Source organism: Gorilla gorilla, chromosome 13 (genome assembly GCF_029281585.2).
Source record: "Gorilla gorilla gorilla isolate KB3781 chromosome 13, NHGRI_mGorGor1-v2.1_pri, whole genome shotgun sequence".
NCBI lineage: Eukaryota > Metazoa > Chordata > Mammalia > Primates > Hominidae > Gorilla > Gorilla gorilla.
In genome coordinates, this window is record NC_073237.2 from 133,238,889 (window position 1) to 133,260,331 (window position 21,443).

The 21,443-nt window shown below is 59.2% G+C and overlaps 1 protein-coding gene across 4 annotated transcripts in view; it reads left to right on the plus strand.

Annotated features, from left to right (window-relative positions):
- RABL6 (RAB, member RAS oncogene family like 6) overlaps positions 1-21,443 on the plus strand; it is a 32,851-nt gene that overhangs the window by 9,024 nt on the left and 2,384 nt on the right. For 2 of the 4 annotated variants that reach the window (XM_055350196.2, XM_055350197.2), the window contains exons 2-10: positions 6,309-6,443; positions 8,607-8,654; positions 11,320-11,372; positions 12,219-12,310; positions 14,546-14,686; positions 15,104-15,209; positions 18,373-18,476; positions 19,998-20,314; positions 20,500-20,668. In XM_055350196.2, the coding sequence (XP_055206171.2) occupies positions 6,309-6,443; positions 8,607-8,654; positions 11,320-11,372; positions 12,219-12,310; positions 14,546-14,686; positions 15,104-15,209; positions 18,373-18,476; positions 19,998-20,314; positions 20,500-20,668 (1,165 nt within the window). Of the gene's footprint in view, positions 1-6,308; positions 6,444-7,928; positions 8,169-8,606; positions 8,655-11,319; positions 11,373-12,218; positions 12,311-14,545; positions 14,687-15,103; positions 15,210-18,372; positions 18,477-19,997; positions 20,315-20,499; positions 20,669-21,443 lie in introns of those variants that run through there. The other 2 variants (XM_004048899.5, XM_055350198.2) reach the window with 2 other exon arrangements.

Consider the following 21,443-nt stretch of genomic DNA (forward strand, 5'->3'; position numbering starts at 1 on the left):
AATAAGACTCTTCATTCTCAAAATGTGAAGATAATAGAAAACAAATGTATGTTAAAATTGATAAAGATGTAAAAGGAAGCAACCTTAAGACTAGTCAAGACTGTATGCCCATGATATGTGCAATTATTGTGTCAATTATAAATAAAACAATACAAAAAACCATGAGCAGACAGTTTGTGTTTGAAAAAGAAACAGAATGAAAACCTCTAGAAATGAAAAACATAGTCATTAACGTTAAATCAGTCAGCACACAGGAGAAGCAGCACTAACTCAGCTGAAGAGAGGAGCAGTGTCGGGAAGAGATGTGCGGCCCAGGGAGGAGGCGATGCCAGCCCATGTCCAGTACAAGTTCCAGAAGGAGAAGAGAGCAGGAAAGGAGAAAGGGAAGACTGAGGACTTTCCAGAGTTCATGAAATACAGGAAACTCCAAGAAGTTCAGAGTTTAAAAACATCCACAGCTAGATACATCATTGGAAATTTTCAAAACATTAAAAAGTAAACATCTTAGATGCAACCAGAACAAAAAGACTTCCCTGAGAGGATCATGCGGTGGACTGGTGACCAGCTCCCAGCAAACCTGTGGCTGAGGGGAGGCCGACGTGGGCTGAGGGGAGGCCGACGTGGGCTGTGGGGAGGCCGACGTGGGCTGAGGGGAGGCCGACGTGGGCTGTGGGGAGGCCGACGTGGGCTGTGGGGAGGCCGACGTGGGCTGTGGGGAGGCCGACGTGGACTGAGGTCTCTGTCTGATGAGCACTTGAGAGCTGTGTGACTGGCTCCACTTCGGCCGAAGCTTGAGGCTCACTGTGCAAAGGCTCTTGTAGAAATAAATACTGAAGGTTATTCTTCAGAGAGGTGGAGTTGAGCTCGAAACACAGGAGTGGATTTCAAAAAGCAAAGGGGGCCGGGTGCTGGCTCACACTTCTAATCCCAGCACTTTGGGAGGCTGAGGCAGGTGGATCACTTGAGGTCAGGAGTTTGAGTCCAGCCTGGCTAACATGGTGAAACGCTGTCTCTACTGAAAATACAAAAATTAGCCAGGCATGAGGGCAGGCGCCTGTAGTTCCAGCTACTCAGGAGGCTGAGACACAAGAATCGTGTGAACCCGGGAGGCACAAGTTGGAATGAGCTGAGATCGCGCTGCTGCACTCCAGCCTGGACAACAGAGCAAGACTCTGTCTCAAAAAAAAAAAAAAAAAAAAATGACGGGCACAGTGGCTCACACCTGTAATCCCAGCACTTTGGGAGGCCAAGGTGGGTGGATCACGAGGTCAGGAGTTCAAGACCAGCCTGGCTAACATGGTGAAATCCCGTCTCTACTAAAAATACAAAAAATTAGCCAGGCGTGGTGGTGGGCGCCTGTAGTCCCAGCTACTTAGGAGGCTGAGGCAGGAGAATGGCATGAACCCGGGAGACGGAGCTTGCAGTGAGCCGAGATCTCACCACTGCACTCCAGCCTGGGCAACAAAACCAGACTCTGTCTCAAAAAAAAAAAAAAAAAGCAAAGGTAAGCAAAGAAACTGGTAAATATGTGGTGAAAATGAAATAAGCGTTGGTGTGACAGGTGCGGTGGCTCACACCTGTAATCCCAACACTTTGGGAGGCCAAGGTGGGTGGATCACGAGGTCAGGAGTTCAAGACCAGCCTGGCCAACATAGTGAGACCCCATCTCTACTAAAAAAAATGCAAAAATTAGCCAGGCATGGTGGTGCGTACCTGTAGTCTCAGCTACTCGAGAGGCTGAGACAGGAGAATCACTTGAACCCGGGAGGTGGAGGTTGCAGTGAGCCAAGATTGCATCACTGCACTCCAGCTTGGGCAACAGAGTGAGACTTAATCAAAAAAAAAAAAGAAAAGGAATAAGCGTTGGTTATGTTAATCAGTGGTGATCATGATTTACATAGGGTATATAAAAGAAGAAACTACCAGAAGTAACACAGCCCAGGGTGAAGCTGGACAGTCAAGGCATTCAGATCTCTATACTATTATTAAGAAGAAGTGTTAACTTCAGACTTCACTGCAGCGGATGTGAGTGTTGAAAACTTAAGGGTTCCCAAAGTGTAGAAACAGGTTGCAAATCTTCCAAATAAATACCAGGTAGAAAGAATACTTTCTGAAAACCACCTTGTCCAGCTTTCATCAAAGGCATAGAAGGCTGGGGGAGGGGCAAGGGAACCAGAGCTGTAACTAAAAATCATAAAATAACATGGCAGCAGCAGTTGTCAGTAAACAGAACTCACCAGCTCGAAAGAATGTGAGATTCGAGGAATTTTTTTTTCTTTAATTTGGCTATGTGGTGTATAAGAGACACATCCAAAACATAATGGTGTCAAAAGGTTGAAAGTTAGGAGTTGGAAACAAGACACTAGGTAAACATTAACCATAAGAAAGCTGCTCTAGCTATAGTCCTAGTGCCACAGCTACAGTGATGCCATATGCAGAATATACTTCAAAATGAAAGAGAGCGGGTAGAAATGTGAAGGGTTACCGCAGGCTCAGAGAAAGTCTCTGGACCTGAAGGCTCAAGGAACATTGATTAAAGTGGACCATCCTCACTGGTGCCGTGGCTTATACCTGTAATCCCAGCACTTTGGGAGGCCGAGGCAGGAGGATTGCTTGAGCCCAGGAGGTCGAGACCAGTTTGGGCAAAAAGCAAGACCCCGTCTCTAAGAAAAAAAATAGTAAAAAAAACTAGGCATGGGGTGGTGTCTCACATCTGTAATCCTAGCACTTTGGGAGGCCAAGGTGGGTGGATTGCCTGAGCTCAGGAGTTTGAGACCAGCCCGGGCAAAATGGTGAACCCCTATCTCTACTAAAATACAGAAAATTAGGCATGGCGGCATGCGCCTGTAGTCCCAGCTACTTGGGAGGCTGAGATGGGAGAATCACTGGAATCCAGTAGGTGGAGGTTGCAGTTAGCTGAGATCACACCACTGCACTCCAGCCTGTGCAGCAGAGTGAGACTCCATCTTCAAAAAAAAAAAAAAAAAAATTAGCTGGCAGATGTCTGTAGTCTGAGCTACTTGGGAGGCTAAGGTGGGAGGATCACTTGAGCCCAGGAGATTGAGGCTGCAGTGAGCTAGGATGGTGCCACTGTGCTGGCTCTAGCCTGGGTGACAGTGAGACCCTGTTTGTAAAAATAATTTTTTTTTTTTTTTTTGAGACGGTTCTGCTCTTTTGCCCAGGCTGGAGTGCAGTGGTGTGATCTTGGCTCACTGCAACCTCCACCTCCTGGGGTTAAGCAATTCTCCTGCCTCAGCCTCCTGAGTAGCTGGGATTACAGGTGCCCACCACCACACCCGGCTAATTTTGTATTTTTAGTAGATACGGGGTTTCTCCATGTTGTCCAGGCTGGTCTCGAACTCCTGACCTCAGGTGATCCGCCCGCCTCGGCCTCCCAAAGTGCTGGGATTAGAGGCGTGAGCCACCGTGCCCGGCCAATAATAATTTTTAAAAAGCAAAAATAAAATCAAAGGAAGGTTTAGAAAATAAAGGGAAAATCTCACAGCAAAATGACAGCTGGTAAATGATATGAAAAAAACAAATAGAGGCTGAGTGTGGGTGTTGCAGTATCCGAATAATATATATTATGAAAAGAGAAAAATATCAATGGAAATTCAAGGAAAAGTGCGGCCAAGACGTCCTTCAGTAGATGAATGGATCAACTCCGTGCATCCAGATGGTGGAACATTATTTAGTCCTGAAAAGATGTTCTCAAGCCGTGGAGACGCCTGCATGAGCCTTAAGTGCGTATCGCTGAGTGAGAGAAATTATTCTGTGTGACCCCAACTGTCCGACATTCTGCAGAAGCCAAACTGTGGCCAGATCCCTGGAATGAGCTCCCCACGTTCATGAGGGCTGGTTTCCGGCAGTGGCATCGGGAGGCTTTGTTAACATTGATCCTTGTGCTTGTCTACCTTGTTTAAGTTCCTTACAGAGAGCATGTGCCGTTTTTACAAAATGAAGGAAGTGGGTTCTGTCCCGTAGGGTTGAGGAGCCGAGATGCGGGGACCAAGGGACGTTAGCGCGTTGGTTCTGGCCGCGGGAAAACGGGCGGTCGCTGTGACCGTCTCTGCGCTCTCCGCGTTGCTAACGCCCCACCCCCGGGAAAGACCCGGAGACGGGACCACCGCATGTGGAAGCCACCGGGAAGCACAGCGCGTGGGCAGCCTGAGCGGGGGCGGGGCGGGGGGGCGGGGCCGCCTCTCAGGCCGTGGACCTCGGGGCCGCGGGACGGACGTGGATGGCGCCGCCGTTCTCTCGAGGGCCCAGCGAGGCTATGCGTGCGCGGCCCGGGCAGTCCCTGCGAGCCCGGGCTGCTGCTCATCTGGGGGGACGGCGGCCGCCCGACTGAGCCCAGAGCTGTGGGCCGCGCCCGGGTTCCTGCCTCGGGCCGGAGGAGGGAGGGCGCCGCGGCCCGTCTCGGGCCTCCCGCCGCGCTGGGGCCTGACTCCCTCCCGGCTGCGCTGAGCGCCTGCGGCTCCGCTTGGGGCTGCTGTGCTCTCCACAGGCCGGGCCGCCGGGCTGGAGGGCGCTGCAGGCGGCCTCTGTTCTCCAAGTTCTCCGCGGGAGAGGGAGGGGAACGAGGGCCCAGCCTTCCGCGGGGTGGGCTCGGCCGGGAGAAGCGCGGAGCCTCCTGGCTGCCCCCGGCCGGTGCGGCCGCCACCGTGGCCGTGAGGGCTCCCGGGTCCCCTCTGGAGGTTTTGCCGCAGCGCTGGCTGGCACACGAGATAGGACCAGAGGCGTTGAAAGTTGGCGCGTTGAGGTACCTAGGATGGGCGAGGAAATTAACAAGCTTCAGGGGAGAAGAAATGACTGTGGGAACAGGTGCCTTGAGGTAGAAGGAGGGGACTGGGCCAGGAGAGAGGAGCCGGGTGGGGCACAGGGACAGCCCAGGGCCCCTCAGAGCTTCGAGGCCGGGCGCCCTCTGCGTTGGGAGCTTGGGGTCCCCCTGACAGAAAACCTGGGGGGGCGTTGCGGGAGTGAGAGGAGGCTGCAGACCTGACACAGATGGGGGAGCGGGCGGGAGACCTGAGACCTGGGGAAGTGGGAGGAGCCTGCAGACGTGCTCCCTGGTTGCCTCTGCTCCCCACCAACCCCGCTGCCTTCCCTGGCTTCCCTGGCTCTCCCCTCCTGGAAACGTGGAGGACGGCCAGGGCTTCTCTCTCCCCCGTGCCTGTGGTGGGTTCAGCAAGGCCTGTGTGAGAAGCTCTCGGGGTCTGCCCAGGTCCGAGGGCAGCTGTCTCAGTGCTGGCTGCTGCGTCCGCACAGCTTCTCGGTCATTCTCGATCCTGTTCTTCCAGCACCTCCGCAGGCTGTCTGTTCTTAGTCCAGTCGGGTACCAGGTCCATCCCCATCTCCACCCGTTCTGAGCCACCTCCCGCCTTTGCTAACTCCGTGCTCCCCTCCCAGCTGCCCTCCCTCCCCTGTCACATTTTCAAAGCAAGCTGGGCAGTGGCCTCTCCAACCCAGCCCCGGAGCAAGCAGGCCCAGGCCCGGGGCTACCCGGCACACACGCGTTGTGCGTGAGCTGGGATGCAGGCCCCGAGTTCTGTAGAATTGTGCGCTGAAGACGCCAGGGCTCGCAGTGGCTCACGTCTGTAATCCCAGCACTTTGGGAGGCCAAGGCGGGCGGATCACGAGGTCAGGAGATCGAGACCATCCTGGCTAACACGGTGAAACCCCGTCTCTACTAAAAATACAAAAAATTAGCTGGGCATGGTGGCGGGTGCCTGTAGTCCCAGCTACTCGGGAGGCTGAGGCAGGAGAATGGCGCGAACCCGGGAGGTGGAGCTTGCAGTGAGCCGAGATAGCACCACTGCAGTACGGCGTGGGCGAAAAAGCGAGACTCCGTCTCAAAAAAAAAAAAAAGACTCCAGGGCTGCAGAAAACCTGGTTAGGAGCAATCCGCAGAAGCCTGGGGTGCTGTGGAGAGCTCCTCAGGTGGTGGGCCCTGACCCTGAGGGTCATCAGGGGTCCCAGGGGTGGGCTCTAGGGCAGAACCACGTCCTCCAAGTAGAAAGCCTGACCTGGCTTGTGGCCTCCAGCAGCCCAGGAGGACCCCCAGCTGCCCCCTGGGCCCCGGTCGCCGTTGATGCTCTGTGTGCCGCCAGGTGTCCTCCTGATGGGAGAGGTTGCCATGGTGCCCACCCATTGTCTTCCTCCCCTGCCTGCCGGTCACCTGGTCTGATTCTAGCAAGAAAGATAAAACAGGTGGCAGCAGAACCCGCTCTCTTTGTAGTTGCTCTTAAAGCTGCAGCTTGGGTTCGGTTCGTTTAATTTGCCTTTTCTTTTTCTCTTCTGGTCCCCAGTGAAGATAGTGATCCGGGGAGACAGGAACACGGGCAAGACAGCGCTGTGGCACCGCCTGCAGGGCCGGCCGTTCGTGGAGGAGTACATCCCCACACAGGAGATCCAGGTCACCAGCATCCACTGGAGCTACAAGAGTAAGTGTGGTGGGTGCCCCAGTGGTTCGGGCTCCAGGCTTCTCCTCCCTCAGCCCTGGTTCCTGGGAGATGCATTCCCCAGAGGGGGTCTCCCCAAAGAGTTCTTGTCTGTGAGGGACCCTGCTGGCGTGGGGGTCCTGGCATGAACTCTGGGGCTCTTTTGGGGTGGATCACCCTGCTGCCTGGGTGAGCTTCATGAAGCCCCACTGACCCAGGAGGCTCAGCTTGGGGCAGCGTTGGCCGCAGGTGAGTGGGCACGCGGGCGCCTCGGGGGCTGAAAAGAGGTACATTCCGAGGAGCATTCCCTTGCCTGCACCCTCTTGGTGCACATGGTATTTTTTCTTGGGCCCCAGTCCGACATCTTCTCCACACCAGAAACAGTAATAAGACCTTTGTTTGAGCCTTGCCCTTGAGGAAAGTTGGTGTCACTAAAAGGTTCAGTGAGGTGGGCTCGATGGTGGGTAGACCCTCCCCCAGGTCTCAGTTGGGTGTGGGTGGGCTGGGGCTGGGTAGATGCAGGAAGGTGGGGGAGGTGACGGCTGTGGCGAGGCTCGTGCTGTGGGAGGCAGAGCAGCTGCCCTGTGTGTTCAGAATCGTGACAGCAAAAAGCCTTGGGGCTGGTTTTTTTGTTTGTTCGTTTGTTTTTTGGTTTGGTTGGGTTTTTTTTTGTTTTTTTTTTTGTTTGAGACAGAGTCTCACTCTGTCGCCCAGGCTGGAGTGCAGTGGTGAGATCTCGGCTCACTGGAACCTCCGCCTCCCGGGTTGAAGCAATTCTCTGCCTCAGCCTCCTGAGTAGCTGGGATTACAGGCGCCCGCCACCACACCCAGCTAATTATTTGTATTTTTAGTAGAGACCGGGTTTCACCATCTTGGCCAGGCTGGCCTTGAACTCCTGACCACGTGATCCACCCATCTTGGGCTCCCAAAGTGCTGGGATTACAGGCATGAGCCACCACTCCCACCCAGGGCTGTTTTAAACACCTTTCCTTTTCACTGCAAAAAAAAAAAAAAACTAGTGGGTTACTAGTGGGAGGCAAAGATGAGTTTCAGCTGCCACGTGGTGACAGCTGACACTTGGACTGCTGTGCAGGAACAGCCGTGGAGTTGCTGGGCATCTGCTGCTCTCTAGGGCCTGGGAGGGTGGTGCTGGGCTGACAGGACACAGAGCCCACAGGGCCAGCGCACAGAAGCTCTGCCTGCCACCGCACCCTCTTCCTGGTTTGGGGTGAGGCTGATGGCAGCGTTCATGCCCCTCTGCTCAGGCGACGTGGATGTGATTGGTGTGGGGGCCGATGCCTGGCTGTGTGAGGGCCCCGGGCGTGCCTCTCCCCTCTGGTTCTCCCTTCCCCTTGGAATCCTTGGGTGGGCGGGAGGCTCCATCCATCAGCTCCCGCAGTCCCCAGCACACCCCACAACACAGCACAGTCATGGGAGCTCAGGAGGAGCGGCTGGCACCAGCAGGCCCAGCTGTGATGGTGCGGTGTGGGGCAGGCCTGGGGCCTCTCACGTGGCTCCAAAGGGAGGGTCCGGCCTCCGCCCTCAGTGATTACTTACATCCCCCTCCCTCAAAGTGAACTAGAGGCCAGTCACTGGATGAAGAAACAGGGTCAGAAGGTGACACAGGCGGGCCCGTTCATTCGCACCCGTCAGCAGAAGCGTACCTGCTCTCATGGAGTCCATGGGCAAAAACACAGACATCGACCCAGCCGGGAGGGTCCCCTTCCAGTATGCTGAGGCCAGGAGGGGCCATGCCCAGGATCGGGGCCGGGGAGGGAGGGGCCGTGCCCAGGATCGGGGCCGGGGAGGGAGGGGCCGTGCCCAGGATCGGGGCCGGGGAGGGAGGGGCCGTGCCCAGGATCGGGGCCCGGGAGGGAGGGGCTGTGCCCAGGATTGGGGCCCTGGAGGGAGGGGCCGTGCCCAGGATTGGGGCTGCGGAGGGAGATACCGTGCGTTCAGTTTGTCACTGAAGCTGTGTCTGAGCGAAGGCCTGAAGGAGCCGCCGTGTGGTCGTCTGGGGAGGACACATCCCCTGCTTCTGGACACTCGGAAGTCCTGGTGGGAGCTGGTGGCTGCGGGGCACAGACAACCACACCAGCTGGACCGCTTTGTGGCACCTTGGGAACTTCATGTTGGGCACTAATTTTAGGATTCTCCCTGTTTCAGCCACGGATGACATCGTGAAGGTTGAAGTCTGGGATGTGGTAGACAAAGGTGAGGCGTCTCTGTTCTGTGTCTGCTTCTCTCTGGGACTGTGTGCTCTGCGCAGAGAGGCTTCCTTTCTTTCCCCCGGCGCCCATGCATCACCCACCATCCTCGTGGACGGTGCCCACGGTCTTGCTGCTCTGCTCCCCTCCACATCCAGTAGTGATCCCGCAGCGTGGCGCAGCCCCTCCTGTGGCACTGCATGCTTTGCTGCTTTAGCATACTCCCCGCCTCTGAGTGACCGCGTGCACGGTGGTGGCAGGTGCAGCCGGGGGGTGTGCTTTGAGCCCCAAGGCCCAGGGTGCTATTTTGGGAGCCCTCCTCCTGCACTGCCTGGCGGAGTAGCCCAGCACCAGGCGGCCCCCTGCCCATAGCTGAGGACCCAGCTCCTGCGCTCCTGTCCCTGCCAGGGATCCCCAGCCACACAGACCTGCACTCTGGGGACCATGGGAGGGCAGCATCAGCCCCCGGGGTGTCCTCGACGTCGTTGGTCTCCTCCTCAGCCACAAGGTCATGAGTTCCTCTAAGTCCTCAGGGTGGAGCTCATGGCCCTCCCCGGGGCCCATGGTCCGTGTGCATGTGTGGTGTGTGCAGGGCTGGCCACGTGCACGCCCCAGCCTCACAGGCCTGGCTGTGGCCTCGTTACGAGGCTCTGCTGGAAAGGCGGCCACCGCCTCTGTGTGATGGTGTCTGTTTGGATGGCGCATGCTCCCCTCCCTCCACCTGTGCTTTGTTGGGGTGGGTTTGGCCATGGGGGGTTAGAGGCAGGTGCTCATGCAGTTCCTGCAGGGGTGCTGGGCCCCTGCGGCTCCCACCACGTTGCGCTGGACTCTTGTGGCCCGTGCTGACCTGGTGTTCCAGATGCTGTGTCTGCAGAGCTCTGCGTGGTCTCTGGTGTTAGAGAGGTGGCCACCCACCACCCTATCATTGTCCTCGTCCCCACTGTGAGGAGAAGCTATCAGATCTGCCTGTGGCCCCCAGGTGGCTCAGGAAGGGCTGTCCTGACCCCCATCCTGGCCCCTTTCGGAGCTGCAGAGATTTCCTGTGCCTCCAGCTCTGGCTTCCTGGGTCTGCCCGTGCGTGGAGCGGGCACAGGCTTCCCGTAGACAGGGTTGCCCAGAGTGGGGTTCATAACTGGGCACTGTAACAGGTGTGGTCTCCACGGCTTAGGATGGGGCCCCCCTCCTGGTGGCCTGTTGTGCCCGGGGCTGGTGTGGAGGCCTGTGGGTGCAGAGGCCGCCCGGCCCTGGGCTTCCTCTGGGGTTACATGTGTACCCTTGCACCCACCTGTTAGCACCTACCGGGAGAGTCTCACTCAGCCTAAACCAGAGCCCCTCAGGAGGAAAAGGTCCCCAGCTTCATGATGGGGCCCGGTGTGCCTTCCATCCCCGCCCTGACTCAGTGCCCACTGTGCGAGGTGTGAGCACTGTCCACAGCAGCCAGGGCAGCCGGTGGGGAGTGCAGTGGAGGGGGTCGAGGCCTTGTGGGCACCTGGTGAGTTCTCAAGGGTGAGAGGAAGGCGAGGCCATCAGGCTTAGCTGACGCTGCATGGGGCAGGCTGCCAAGAGGGAGGCTGAATGGAGCAGCCTCAGGTGAGCCGACAACCCTCACCTCCGCCTGGTCAGCCAGGACCCGGCTCCCCTCCAGTCCCACCTGCTTTCCCCAGAGCAGATCCGGCCAGTCTCAATGGCTCGCCCGGGGGGTGCTGGTTAGGCTGTGAGCATCCTTCCTGGGTGCAGGCCCCCGACAGCCAGCAGTGCTGTGCTGTGTGTGTGTTGGGGACTCTGCTGAGCCCTTTGTGGCCAGACTGGGGAGGCTCCTCCGGGCTGGCTCTGTCCCCTGTACCTTGTGAGGGAGGGGCTGACCCCCCGACTGGGTTACATCGTGGTGAGCAGTTCAGAAACAAGCTGTGGAATGAAGTGGACGTGGCGTTTTAAACACATGAGCCACATCTGTTCTTAGGGGTTTTGTTTGTTGTCCCAGTCCGTGACTCCAAGACTGGGACCCCCAGAGTTCCCAGGATGGTCTGGAGCCTTTCTCTTCAGGTCAGCATTGTGGAGTTAAAGGGAGGGGACCACGACCTCTCATTCTCAGGAGAGCCATGGTGACCTTGATGGCGGAGGCTCAGGGGGACCTGGACAGTGGACACCACACAGCTGCCCTCCTCCCTCCCGAGGCCATTTCAGGGCTGGAATCCCTGCCCTCCTCTCCTTTCCTCCTGGGCTGGTTGTTGCCTTGAGAGTCCGTGCGCTCATCTCCCCACTTTTACCCCAGGGGGAGGCCCCGCACCTTCCCACCATATCTCTTGTACTTCCTCCTACCCTGGACTTGGGGGAGCTGGGGGGAGGGGGCCCTTCCTTCAGCAGCAAACCCTCGTGGTGTAGGGCTGTGGGCCATCCCACCTCAGCCTGTCCAGGAGCTGCTGAGCCCGTCAGCCCCAACTAGCACCTTCTGTCCAGGCCCAGCCCAGCCCTGCCTCCAGAGCCGACAGAGGGGCCTCGCCCAGGTCCCGCTGCTCCAGAGCTTGTGGGTGCCCACGCTGCAGGCTGTTTGGGGTGGTGGAGCAGGGCACCCGCCGGAGCTGGGGGCTGAGTGGCTGTGGGGGGACCATGCTCCTCCTGTGGCCCAAGGCCCAGGGGTTCCACCTTGTAATTTTTGTTTGTTTTTAAATAAGGAAAATGCAAAAAGCGAGGCGACGGCTTAAAGATGGAGAACGACCCCCAGGAGGTGAGTGCCAGGTACACAGTGGGTAGCAGTGGCTCAGGGCCCCAGGGTGCGTGAGCCGGTACCCAGCGCTTCACACGCCTTTGACCCCAAGCACCCCAGTTATGCTGTGGCCACGGGGGCCGCTGGCCTTCCCAACTGCTCTGAAAACCGCACACTGCCATGGCTGTATCTGGGGGTGGCCGGCTCACCTGCACTCGACAGACATCACGTTGGACTGACCCCTATTTGCATTTGAGTGACCTGAGAGGTATTTAAGTGAACTCGCCAAACTTTTATCCCAGTCTCGGTGGGCTCGGCCCTTCAAAGCACAGGACACATCTCGCAGTGCCATGGGCGTGAGTTTCGCTCACCGGAGCCACCTGGGGCCAACCCAACCTGAGCCCGACACACCCAGGGCCTCGCACCCTCCGTGCAGTGCCTCCCACTCCCTTTAGAGCATGGGGTGGAGGGACTCTGCCCACAGCACTGCAGCTAACCCTGTTTGTGGGCACTGGAACCTTCCGGAACGCACATCTAGCCGAGGGCAGCTGGTAGTCCAGCACCCACTTCTATTTTCGAGTGGTGGTTTGGTTATCCGTGAGGCCTGGGGCGGACACTGCTGTGATTAGTGGGAGGTCCTGGGTAGGGGGCTTGTTCAGGGAGCCACCAGCGAGGCTGGTGTTGACCGTCAGACCCTTTGGGGCGAACCTATGTTTAGCTATCCCATCTCTTCAGCATATCGTTTTCAAATGGAAATGGCTGTTATCTTTTCAGAGTAGAAGACTATCCAGCCTTTTCTAAAACTGTGGGCCACATGGGTGGGGCCCAGCCTGGGCCAGTCTCACACCTGCTCCCTCCTGTCCCCAGGCGGAGTCTGAAATGGCCCTGGATGCTGAGTTCCTGGACGTGTACAAGAACTGCAACGGGGTGGTCATGATGTTCGACATTACCAAGCAGTGGTAAGAGGGAGCTGGCGGGGGCAGCTGCCTGTGACTCTCACCCCCCTAGCCCCTTGAGCGCCCTCTTTGTGCAGCAGGTAATGGTTAGGGCAGCATCGTTCTACAGGGCCGAGGGACTCTTGCTGGGCAGCTGTGGCGGCTCAGCCACAAGGGGCACTGGCCTGGATGTCGGGCTGGGCAACGACTATGCCTGTGCCTATGGGGCGGGATGGCGTGGGCCGGCTGCAAAAGGCATCTGGGGCAAGGCACGCACCTTCCGTAGCCCACTCTTCTTCCTGAAAACCCATCTGAGACTTGGCAGAAGCAAGTGGCTGCTTGTGCTGGGGGCTCCCCGCGACCTCCATCTTCATGACCTAGGAGGACCCACAGCCAAGATTCATTCTAGCAAGAAGATGACAGCGAAATCAGCCAAGGGCAGTGGCACACAGGACGATCTCTGGGGGACCAGGCGCAAGCCCCCAGAGTCCACTGTGGAGTCGCATGGGATCCACTCCGCTCCTCAGGAGTGCAGTGTCCCAGGGACGCACTGGAGCCCCAGCAGGGGGTGCTGCGGACACACACTTGTGCAAGGCTCCTAGAGGAACGAGGGCCGCGTGAAGACCAGTGTCCTGGTGCAGGCCCCTCCTACCCACAGCCAGTGCCCGGAGCACCAGGAGCAGCGTGCCCGATGCGTCCAGGCATCTGCTCTTCCCAGCAGTGGGTCTGGCCTGGGGGCCTCGTCAGCAGCTTCTCTTACTTGGGAAGACCCCCACACTAGGGTTAAGCGTACCGCCTGTCACGGGGCTGCACACTCAGCACGCATCAGCAGCCCAGGCCTGAGGGCGGCTTGAAGCACCTGACCAGCCATGCTCTGGGCCTCTGCCAACCTTTGCCAATGCTGGGAACCGTGCCTGCCCTCCCAGCCTTCAGCACCACCGCCAAGGACTGACCGCAGGCACCCTCAGGAGAGCCCTCGGTGGGGGTGTGGCACACGGATGGCAGGAGAACCACACACGGGGCTGGCGGCCCCACCCAGGGCACGAGTTCAGCTCGGGCGCGCACACGCTGGCCTCACCTGGGCGAGCAGTGGTGCTCCTCTCCCTCCGGCCTCTCCTGTCTAGGCAGCAGGCCAGCCTGGTGGGTGGGAAGTGGCTTTTCCCAAGCGAAGCTGAGTGTGGACACAGTGTGGCCTCCACGGCACCTCCCACTGCTGCCACAGGAACGGCCTGGAGGGAGCTGCAGCCGCCTGGGCTGCCATGCGAGGAGTGGGCAGGAGTGGCAGCGAGACTTGAGCCAGCCTGAGAAGACGCGGCAAAGGCGCTTACCTGTGGGCCCGGAGACCCTGTTGGCAGCACCAGCCTGGGCAGGCAATGCCTATGGTAGCAATGCTCTGTCTGGAGCCCCTGGTGCCCAGCAGGAAGGATGGAAAACACTGGCTCAGACAGCGGCTTCAAGCACCACGCAGGCCCTTCACAGCCACGAGAGGCAGGAGACACCAGAAGGCCACCTGCTTAGGAGGCCAGAGGTGCCCCTGGGCCGGCCTTGGTGAGGGGCCCATTTAAATGACTGCGTGTAAATGAAAGAAAATGAAGTTAGAAACAGGATGTTGCATTTTTTACTCCCTTGTGTTGGCTTTCAGTCGTGGGGAAGTTTTGTCACTTGAAGCGCTGGTTATTCCTTCACAAGCCATTTGGAAAACCATGCAGCTGGGAAACCGGCAGTTCCGCGCCAGGCAGATTCTGGAGACTTGCCATCTGTGCCAGGAGATGTCTGCTTAAGACAAGGCTCTCCAAACAGCCCGCTTCACCGGCAGCCACAGAGGCACCCCAGGGTGTTGTCCTCGGCTGCCCCGGTGGGCAGGGAGCCTGGAGGGCCAGCCACAGAGTGGACACCAAGGGGCACAGAGGACAGTGCGGGATGAGGGTGGACGCAGACGAAGCCAGAGGTGGTTTTGTAGGGATGCGGACACGGGGTGCTCTGAGGGAAGGCAGGGACAGGCAGGGGCGTTCCAGTGTGGGGTGCGGTCAAGTACCTGCCGTCAGGGAGAGGGACGGGCGGGGGCTGCAGGCTGAGGGGTGCGAAGGCCCTCGAGGCACTTCCCTGTAGCTCTGCATGCACGAGGCATGCTTCTGCTGGGTTGGATATTGGAAATGAGAAGCAGCCACCATCCTCGGGCCTGGGCGCACAGCAGCTTTCCAGGGAGGGACAGGGCGTCGCAGGGCTGAAACTAAGCCAGGTCCTCACCTGTTCTCCGAGGACCTTCAATTACATTCTCCGGGAGCTTCCGAAAGTGCCCACCCACGTGCCAGTGTGCGTGCTGGGGAACTACCGGGACATGGGCGAGCACCGAGTCATCCTGCCGGACGACGTGCGTGACTTCATCGACAACCTGGACAGGTGGGTGCGGTGGCCCTGCTCCCGAGGGACCCTGCCCGGTGCTCCGGTGCGCGGGGGAGGGTGCTGAGGCAGAGGCCCAGGGAGGGGTTAATGTTAGCATGGGGCCTGGGGGATGTGGGTCACGCCGCTGAGTGGGGCTCACTGAAGCCTGGGTCTCCCCGATGGCAGGGCCGGGAACTGTGTGCCGGGGAACTGTGTGCCCAGGACTGTGTGCCAGGGTGAAGTGCTGGCACTGTGGGGTCACCTGCAGAAGGGCACTCGGCTTAGCTGCTTAGCAGGGCTCAGCAGGGTCCTGTGGCCTCAGGAGCCTGCAGGAGGAGGGAGGGCAGTGCGGACCCACAGCTGTGGGCCCAGGGGTGATCCTTGGCACCAGGGCAAGGGTCTTTCTCTTGCATCTTTCTCCCTTTCTGAAAGCAGACCTCCAGGTTCCTCCTACTTCCGCTATGCTGAGTCTTCCATGAAGAACAGCTTCGGTCTAAAGTACCTTCATAAGTTCTTCAATATCCCATTTTTGCAGCTTCAGGTAAGCACTCACCGTGTGGGGGGAGTGGCTGCTGGTCTCTCACCTCTTTCCAGGTGTCTCCTGTGTAGCGACGGGTCTCCGTCCTAACCCCTGGGAAAGCTGCGGGCCTGCTCGGAGGTTGGCTGCTGGCAAGGGCCCAACGTTCTACTGCACCTGCCTGCTCTGGGTGGCAGAGGGTACAGGGTCCTGAGGGCTAGACCCAGTTCCAGGAGCCCCTCCACCTCTGCGGGGACCCCTTGCTCAGTTTCCCCCAGTGTTTTTGGTTGTTTTTGTTTGTTGAGATAAGGTCTTGCTGTGTGGCCCAGGCTGGAGTGCAGTGGCTCAATCATGGCTCACTGCGGCCTCAAACTCCGGGGCTCAGGCAATCCTCCCACCTGTCTCCCAAAGTGCTGGGATGCCAGGCGTGAGCCGCCGAGGTACTCGCTGTTCACATCTCACATTTCCCTGGTGCTTGTGTCAAAACCAAGGAACCAACTTTGGTCTACGGACTAAACTCACTTTCCCTTGTGGAAACAAGGGCCAGGCCAGCTGTGGCTGCAAAGTAGCCCAGCAAACGATGAGGCTTGAACCTCCTCACCCTGGGCTGCCCCGCCTGGGTCTGGGACCTGAACCTCCTCGCCCTGGGCTGCCCCGCCTGGGTCTGGGGGACCTGAACCTCCTCGCCCTGGGCTGCCCCGCCTGGGTCTGGGGGACCTGAACCTCCTCGCCCTGGGCTGCCCCGCCTGGGTCTGGGACCTGAACCTCCTCGCCCTGGGCTGCCCCAGCTGGGTCTGGGGGACCTGAACCTCCTCGCCCTGGACTGCCCCGACTGGGTCTGGGGGACCTGAACCTCCTCGCCCTGGGCTGCCCCGCCTGGGTCTGGGGGACCTGAACCTCCTCGCCCTGGGCTGCCCCGCCTGGGTCTGGGGGACCTGAACCTCCTCGCCCTGGGCTGCCCCAGCTGGGTCTGGGGGACCTGAACCTCCTCACCCTGGGCTGCCCCACCTGGGTCTGGGGGACCTGAACCTCCTCGCCCTGGGCTGCCCCGACTGGGTCTGGGGGACCTGAACCTCCTCGCCCTGGGCTGCCCTGACTGTGTCTGGGGGACCTGGGGCCCAGCTGCAGCTGCAGCAGCCTTGGTCTTTCTCCAGAAGGATGTCAGGCTTGCCCAGGAAAGGGGCTGTGCTGTCCTCCTGGTGTCAGAAGAAGTGAGGATGCCTGCAGGCTGGGACTGCTGCTGGGGACGTTTGGGTTGGAAGGAAGGCGGCAGTCAGACTTGTCCTGTGCCGGCACTGCTGGGGAGGCCCCTCCTTCCTGCAGAGCCGTCCCCTCCCCTCATCACTGGGTTGATTACTCCTTAGAGAGCTCCCCACTGCTCAGCTGCTCCATTCCCTAATGGTTTGCCCTCCAAACCCTTCCAAAGCCTCCCAGGGAGAGAACGGGACCCTGGACAGAGTCTTGAGCTGGAAGCGTAGGGCTGAGCTGTGTGCGACTATCCTTTTGCTATGGATGTGTTCAAGCAGATCTGATGTCCTCGCCTGTCTCAGCAGCGGGACCTCTGTTTCCTCTTTGTCTTGCCCCTGGATTTCCTGGAAGCAAATTTCAGGCCTTCTTTATGTCACCTAAAAATATTTCAAACACATCTCTAAAAAAATCAGTTGTTTTTTTAACCTGACCGTAGTACCTAATGTAATACCGCACGTTAAACTCACAGAAGGTTTTTCTTGGAGAACTAAGCCACAATAACGAATTGAAAAAAATAAAATTCCCAAAGAGTTCTTCCAATCGTCAGATATTTGGTCAGTATTCAGAGTAGGATCCAGAGTTCACACATTACATTTGGTTGACAAGTCTGTAGATTTCTCTTTGTAAATCACATTTTTTTGTTGTTGTTATAGCCCGGGGACCTTAATGACTTTAATACACTCTTTTTTTTTGGAGACGGAGTCTCACTCTGTCCAGGCTGGAGTACGGTGGTGCGATCTCGCCTCACTGTAACCTCTGCCTCCTGGGTTCAAGCGATTCTCCTGCCTAAGCCTCCCAAGTAGCTGGGATTACAGGCGCCTGCCACCACGCCTGGCTAATTTTTGTATTTTTAGTAGGGACGGGGTTTTGCCATATTGGCCAGGATGGTCTTGATCTCTTGACCTCGTGATCTGCCCACCTTGGTCCCCCAAAGTGCTGGGATTACAGGTGTGAGCCACCACGCCCAGCCTCACATTTTTATTTTAAAAACCTGTCCAGGCTGGGTGCAGTGGCTCACGCCTATAATCCCAGCTGTTAGGGAGGCAGAGGTGGGAGGACAGCTCGAGCCCAGGAGTTCCAGATCTTCTGCCTGGGCAATATAATGTAGCATGACCCTGTTCTAAAAAAAAAAAAAAAAAAAAAAATCTCTGAAAAAGCTGATTCAAAAAAAAAAAAAAAAGGAGAGGCCAGGCAGGTAGCTCAGGCCTGTAATTTCAGCAGAGGCCAAGGTGGGAGGATGCCTTTAGCCCAGGAATTAGAGACCAGTCTGGGCAACATAGCGAGACCCCATCTCTATTAAAAAAAGAGAGAAGGGGCCGGGCACGGTGGCTGCCGACTGTCATCCTCCCACTTTGGATGCTGAGGCAGCTGGATCACCTGAGGTCAGGAGTTCGTGAGGCTCCGGCGTTCGTATTTCATTTGAATCTAAAGTGAGCAGCCACAGGGACCCGCAGCTCACCAGAGCAGCCTGGGGTTCCAGGCCAGGAGGGCAGCGGTTTGCTCCAGAGCCAGCTGCTTGTGGGTGTGGGACGGTGGCGATGCGTGCACCGGGGCTGTGTCCTGCCACCAGAGGAGGTGTGCGTGGCGGGGAGCAGAGGGGCTCTGTTTCCCAGGTGAAGGTGAGGCTTCTTCACCCTTGGAGGTGCGTGTGTGGGTGGGGCTGCTTTCTGTTGAGGGTTATGCCTGTGACTGACAGCTGTCCCCCAAGCCATGCTGGCGGCATGTAGGTGTCGTGCCGGCCACCGCAGAGGAGTCCTCTGGGCTTCTGTGGTTCAAGTGAGGCCCAGCCCAGAGCTCCATGAGTTGCTGAGCAGCCAGCCCTGCAGCATCTCCCGGTTTTGTCAGCAGGAGGCGTCCCCTGTGCATCCAGGGGCTGTGGGGCTGGGGCACCCGCAGCAGGAAGGAGCCCTGCTCAGGCCTGCGTGCTCCCTTTCTGCAGAGGGAGACGCTGTTGCGGCAGCTGGAGACGAACCAGCTGGACATGGACGCCACGCTGGAGGAGCTGTCGGTGCAGCAGGAGACGGAGGACCAGAACTACGGCATGTGCGTGGCCGGACCCGCCCGTGCGGGCGGTGTGGGGGCTGCGGGCGTGGCCGTGGTGCCGGGCCATGGGCTGCACCAAGGAGACAGCAGAGGGGAGTGTCCCCTGTTTGGGGTAAATTAGTCCTCTTGGGGCACGGGTGGAGGAGGACTCAGGTTTGCACTGCCCCCAGCAGCCCCCTCACAGTCACCCCTGGCGTGGACTCCTCATACAGGTCATGCTGTGCCTGCCGCTCTGAGCACCGCTGACCGTGGCCAGGTGCTGGTGCTCGTGGAGTGCTGCTGGGGCTGCCTGCCCATCAGGGGCTGCCTGCCCATCAGGGGCTTGGCCTCCCAGAGTGATGCCAGCACGGGGTGTGCTTTCTGGGGAGCTGCTTGACTTTGGGGAGCTCCCTGTGCTGAAGAGGCATACAGGCCAGGACATGGAGGTCTCTGGTCCTCGACAGCAGAGGGCGGCTCAGAGCATCCTCCTGAGTGGGCCTGGCCAGTGCATAGCCCCGGGGGTTGCGGCCAGTGGGACAGCTGGCCCGTTCTCTGCCTCAGGCTCCTGCACAGCTAGGGGCTTGGTGCCTCCCCTGGGACCCAGGCAGGGACCACGGAATCAGTGGCCCTCCTGAGGCCCCCCAGGAGGTCTCTGTTTCCAGCAGGAGAGCCCTGTGGGTCACCTTGGATCTGGCTGTTGGCTCAGACACAGCAAGAGACTGAGAGGGAAGGCAGTTTGATGCCTGGAGAGGGACCCGTGGCTTCCAGCTGCCAGGCCAGCCCCAGAATGGAGCCCCCCGCATGGGCGCTTCTCTGTTGAACCAATCCTGGCATTTCCTGGGCCTGAGAGTTGGGTCAGCTGGATGCTGCGATGGCCGCACGTGCTCCACCAAGCCCCAGCCCCCTCCTCTTCCCAGAAACCCCCCCTCATGGGAAGGTCCACTTGCTGCCATCTGGCCACCTCTGCATGGAGCCCCCAACAGCTGTGCCTCAGAACAGATCCGAAGTGACTTTCAGGGGAGCTGGACACATGCACGCTGGTGCCTGCTGTCCCCACCCTTCGGCACTGCTGCTCTTTCTTTTTCTGAGATGGAGTCTCGCTCTGTTGCCCAGGCTGGAGCGCAGTGGTGTGATCTCGGCTCACCGCAAGCTCCGCCTTCGGGGTTCACGCCATTCTCCTGCCTCAGCCTCCCGAGTAGCTGGGGCCACAGGCACCCGCCACCACACCTGGCTAATTTTTTTTTTGTATTTTTAGTAGAGACGGGGTTTCACTGCGTTAGCCAGGACGGTCTCCACCTCCTGACCTCGTGATCTGCCTGCCTTGGCCTCCTACAGTGCTGGGATTACAGGCATGAGCCACCGTGCCTGGCCGGCACTGCTGCCCTTGGAAGTGGATGGGGATGATGGCCCCTGTGGGGCTGGTGGCCCAGAACACAGCGGCTCTTCCCAGCCCCAGCAGCAGCAGCAGAGAGCCCCCTGTCACCTGAGGGCCTCAGGGAGAGGCAGGGGAGCCAGGCTTCTCACCCGCCTTCTGCCTTTCAGCTTCCTGGAGATGATGGAGGCTCGCAGCCGCGGCCATGCGTCCCCACTGGCGGCCAACGGGCAGAGCCCATCTTCGGGCTCCCAGTCACCAGTGGTGCCTGCAGGCGCCGTGTCCACGGGGAGCTCCAGCCCCGGCACACCCCAGCCCGCCCCACAGCTGCCCCTCAATGCCGCCCCACCATCCTCTCTGCCCCCTGTACCACCCTCAGAGGCCCTGCCCCCACCTGCGTGCCCCTCAGCCCCCGCCCCACGGCGCAGCATCATCTCTAGGCTGTTTGGGACGTCACCTGCCACCGAGGCAGCCCCTCCACCTCCAGGTAGGCCCTTGGAGCTGCCCCTCCCAAACTGGTCCCAGACCCCCAGGCCCTCACAGGTGGGGTCCTGGATTTCGGAGCGCTCCATGCTTCTTCCTGCTTGTCCCAGTCCCATGGGCACATCCCGGGTGGGCCTGGCTTGGGGTTGGGTGCAGTGAGGGTTCTGGTGCCGAGTGAAGAGGACCCAGCATCACTGTTCACAGAGCCAGTCCCGGCCGCAGAGGCCCCAGCAACAGTCCAGAGTGTGGAGGACTTTGTTCCCGACGACCGCCTGGACCGCAGCTTCCTGGAAGACACGACCCCCGCCAGGGACGAGAAGAAGGTGGGAGCCAAGGCTGCCCAGCAGGACAGCGACAGGTGAGGGGTGGGCCTGGGCTTCCTCTCCCATTGCCCCTCAGCCTCCAGGGTGCCCAAGCAGCAGGTGGGGCTGGCTTCCTAGGGGCGCAGAAGGGGCCCCCCGCCGGCTGGTCACTGTTGGCTGAGGACAGAGCAGCTCTGTGGCTGGAGCAGACAAGGGAAGGGCTTGGACGGGGCTTCCAGACATCAGAAAGGCCTGGCCACCTGCTCTGCCCACACCCTGGAGAGGACAGGGGCACCTTGGGGTCTTCTGTGGGCAGATTCCACATGGAAGCCATTGGAGAGGCCACTGCAGGTCATATGGGAGGTTCAGGCCACCAGATGTGGTCTCCACAGGGCCAGGATCCAGGTGCTGCAGAGACAGGGGCGGCTTCCTGCAGGTCCTAGAGCTGGGAGCTAGAGCCGCCTCCCCAGCCATCTGCCAGCCCCTCCCACCACTCTCTGCCAAGCTGCCCCAAATTTTGCCTGCAGCAAAGCCCTGCATTTGGTCCCAGGACAGCCCTGGACAGGCTCCACCCGCAGTGGCCTCAGCACCTCAGCCTCACCCATTGCTGTGGGGCAGCGGCTTCCTCCAGAAATACACAAAGGACAGAAAGCCCCGTGGCCCTGAGCTGGGCCCGCCTCCTCCACCAGTGCCCACTTGTGCGGCTCCACATCCTCCACCCACTGACCGGCCGCAGGGCAACACTGTCCAACTTGTGCCCCCGACCCCTTCCTGCTCAGAAGCCCTGTGACGACCATGAGGGGGCCTCTCCACAACACAGCACCTGGGGTG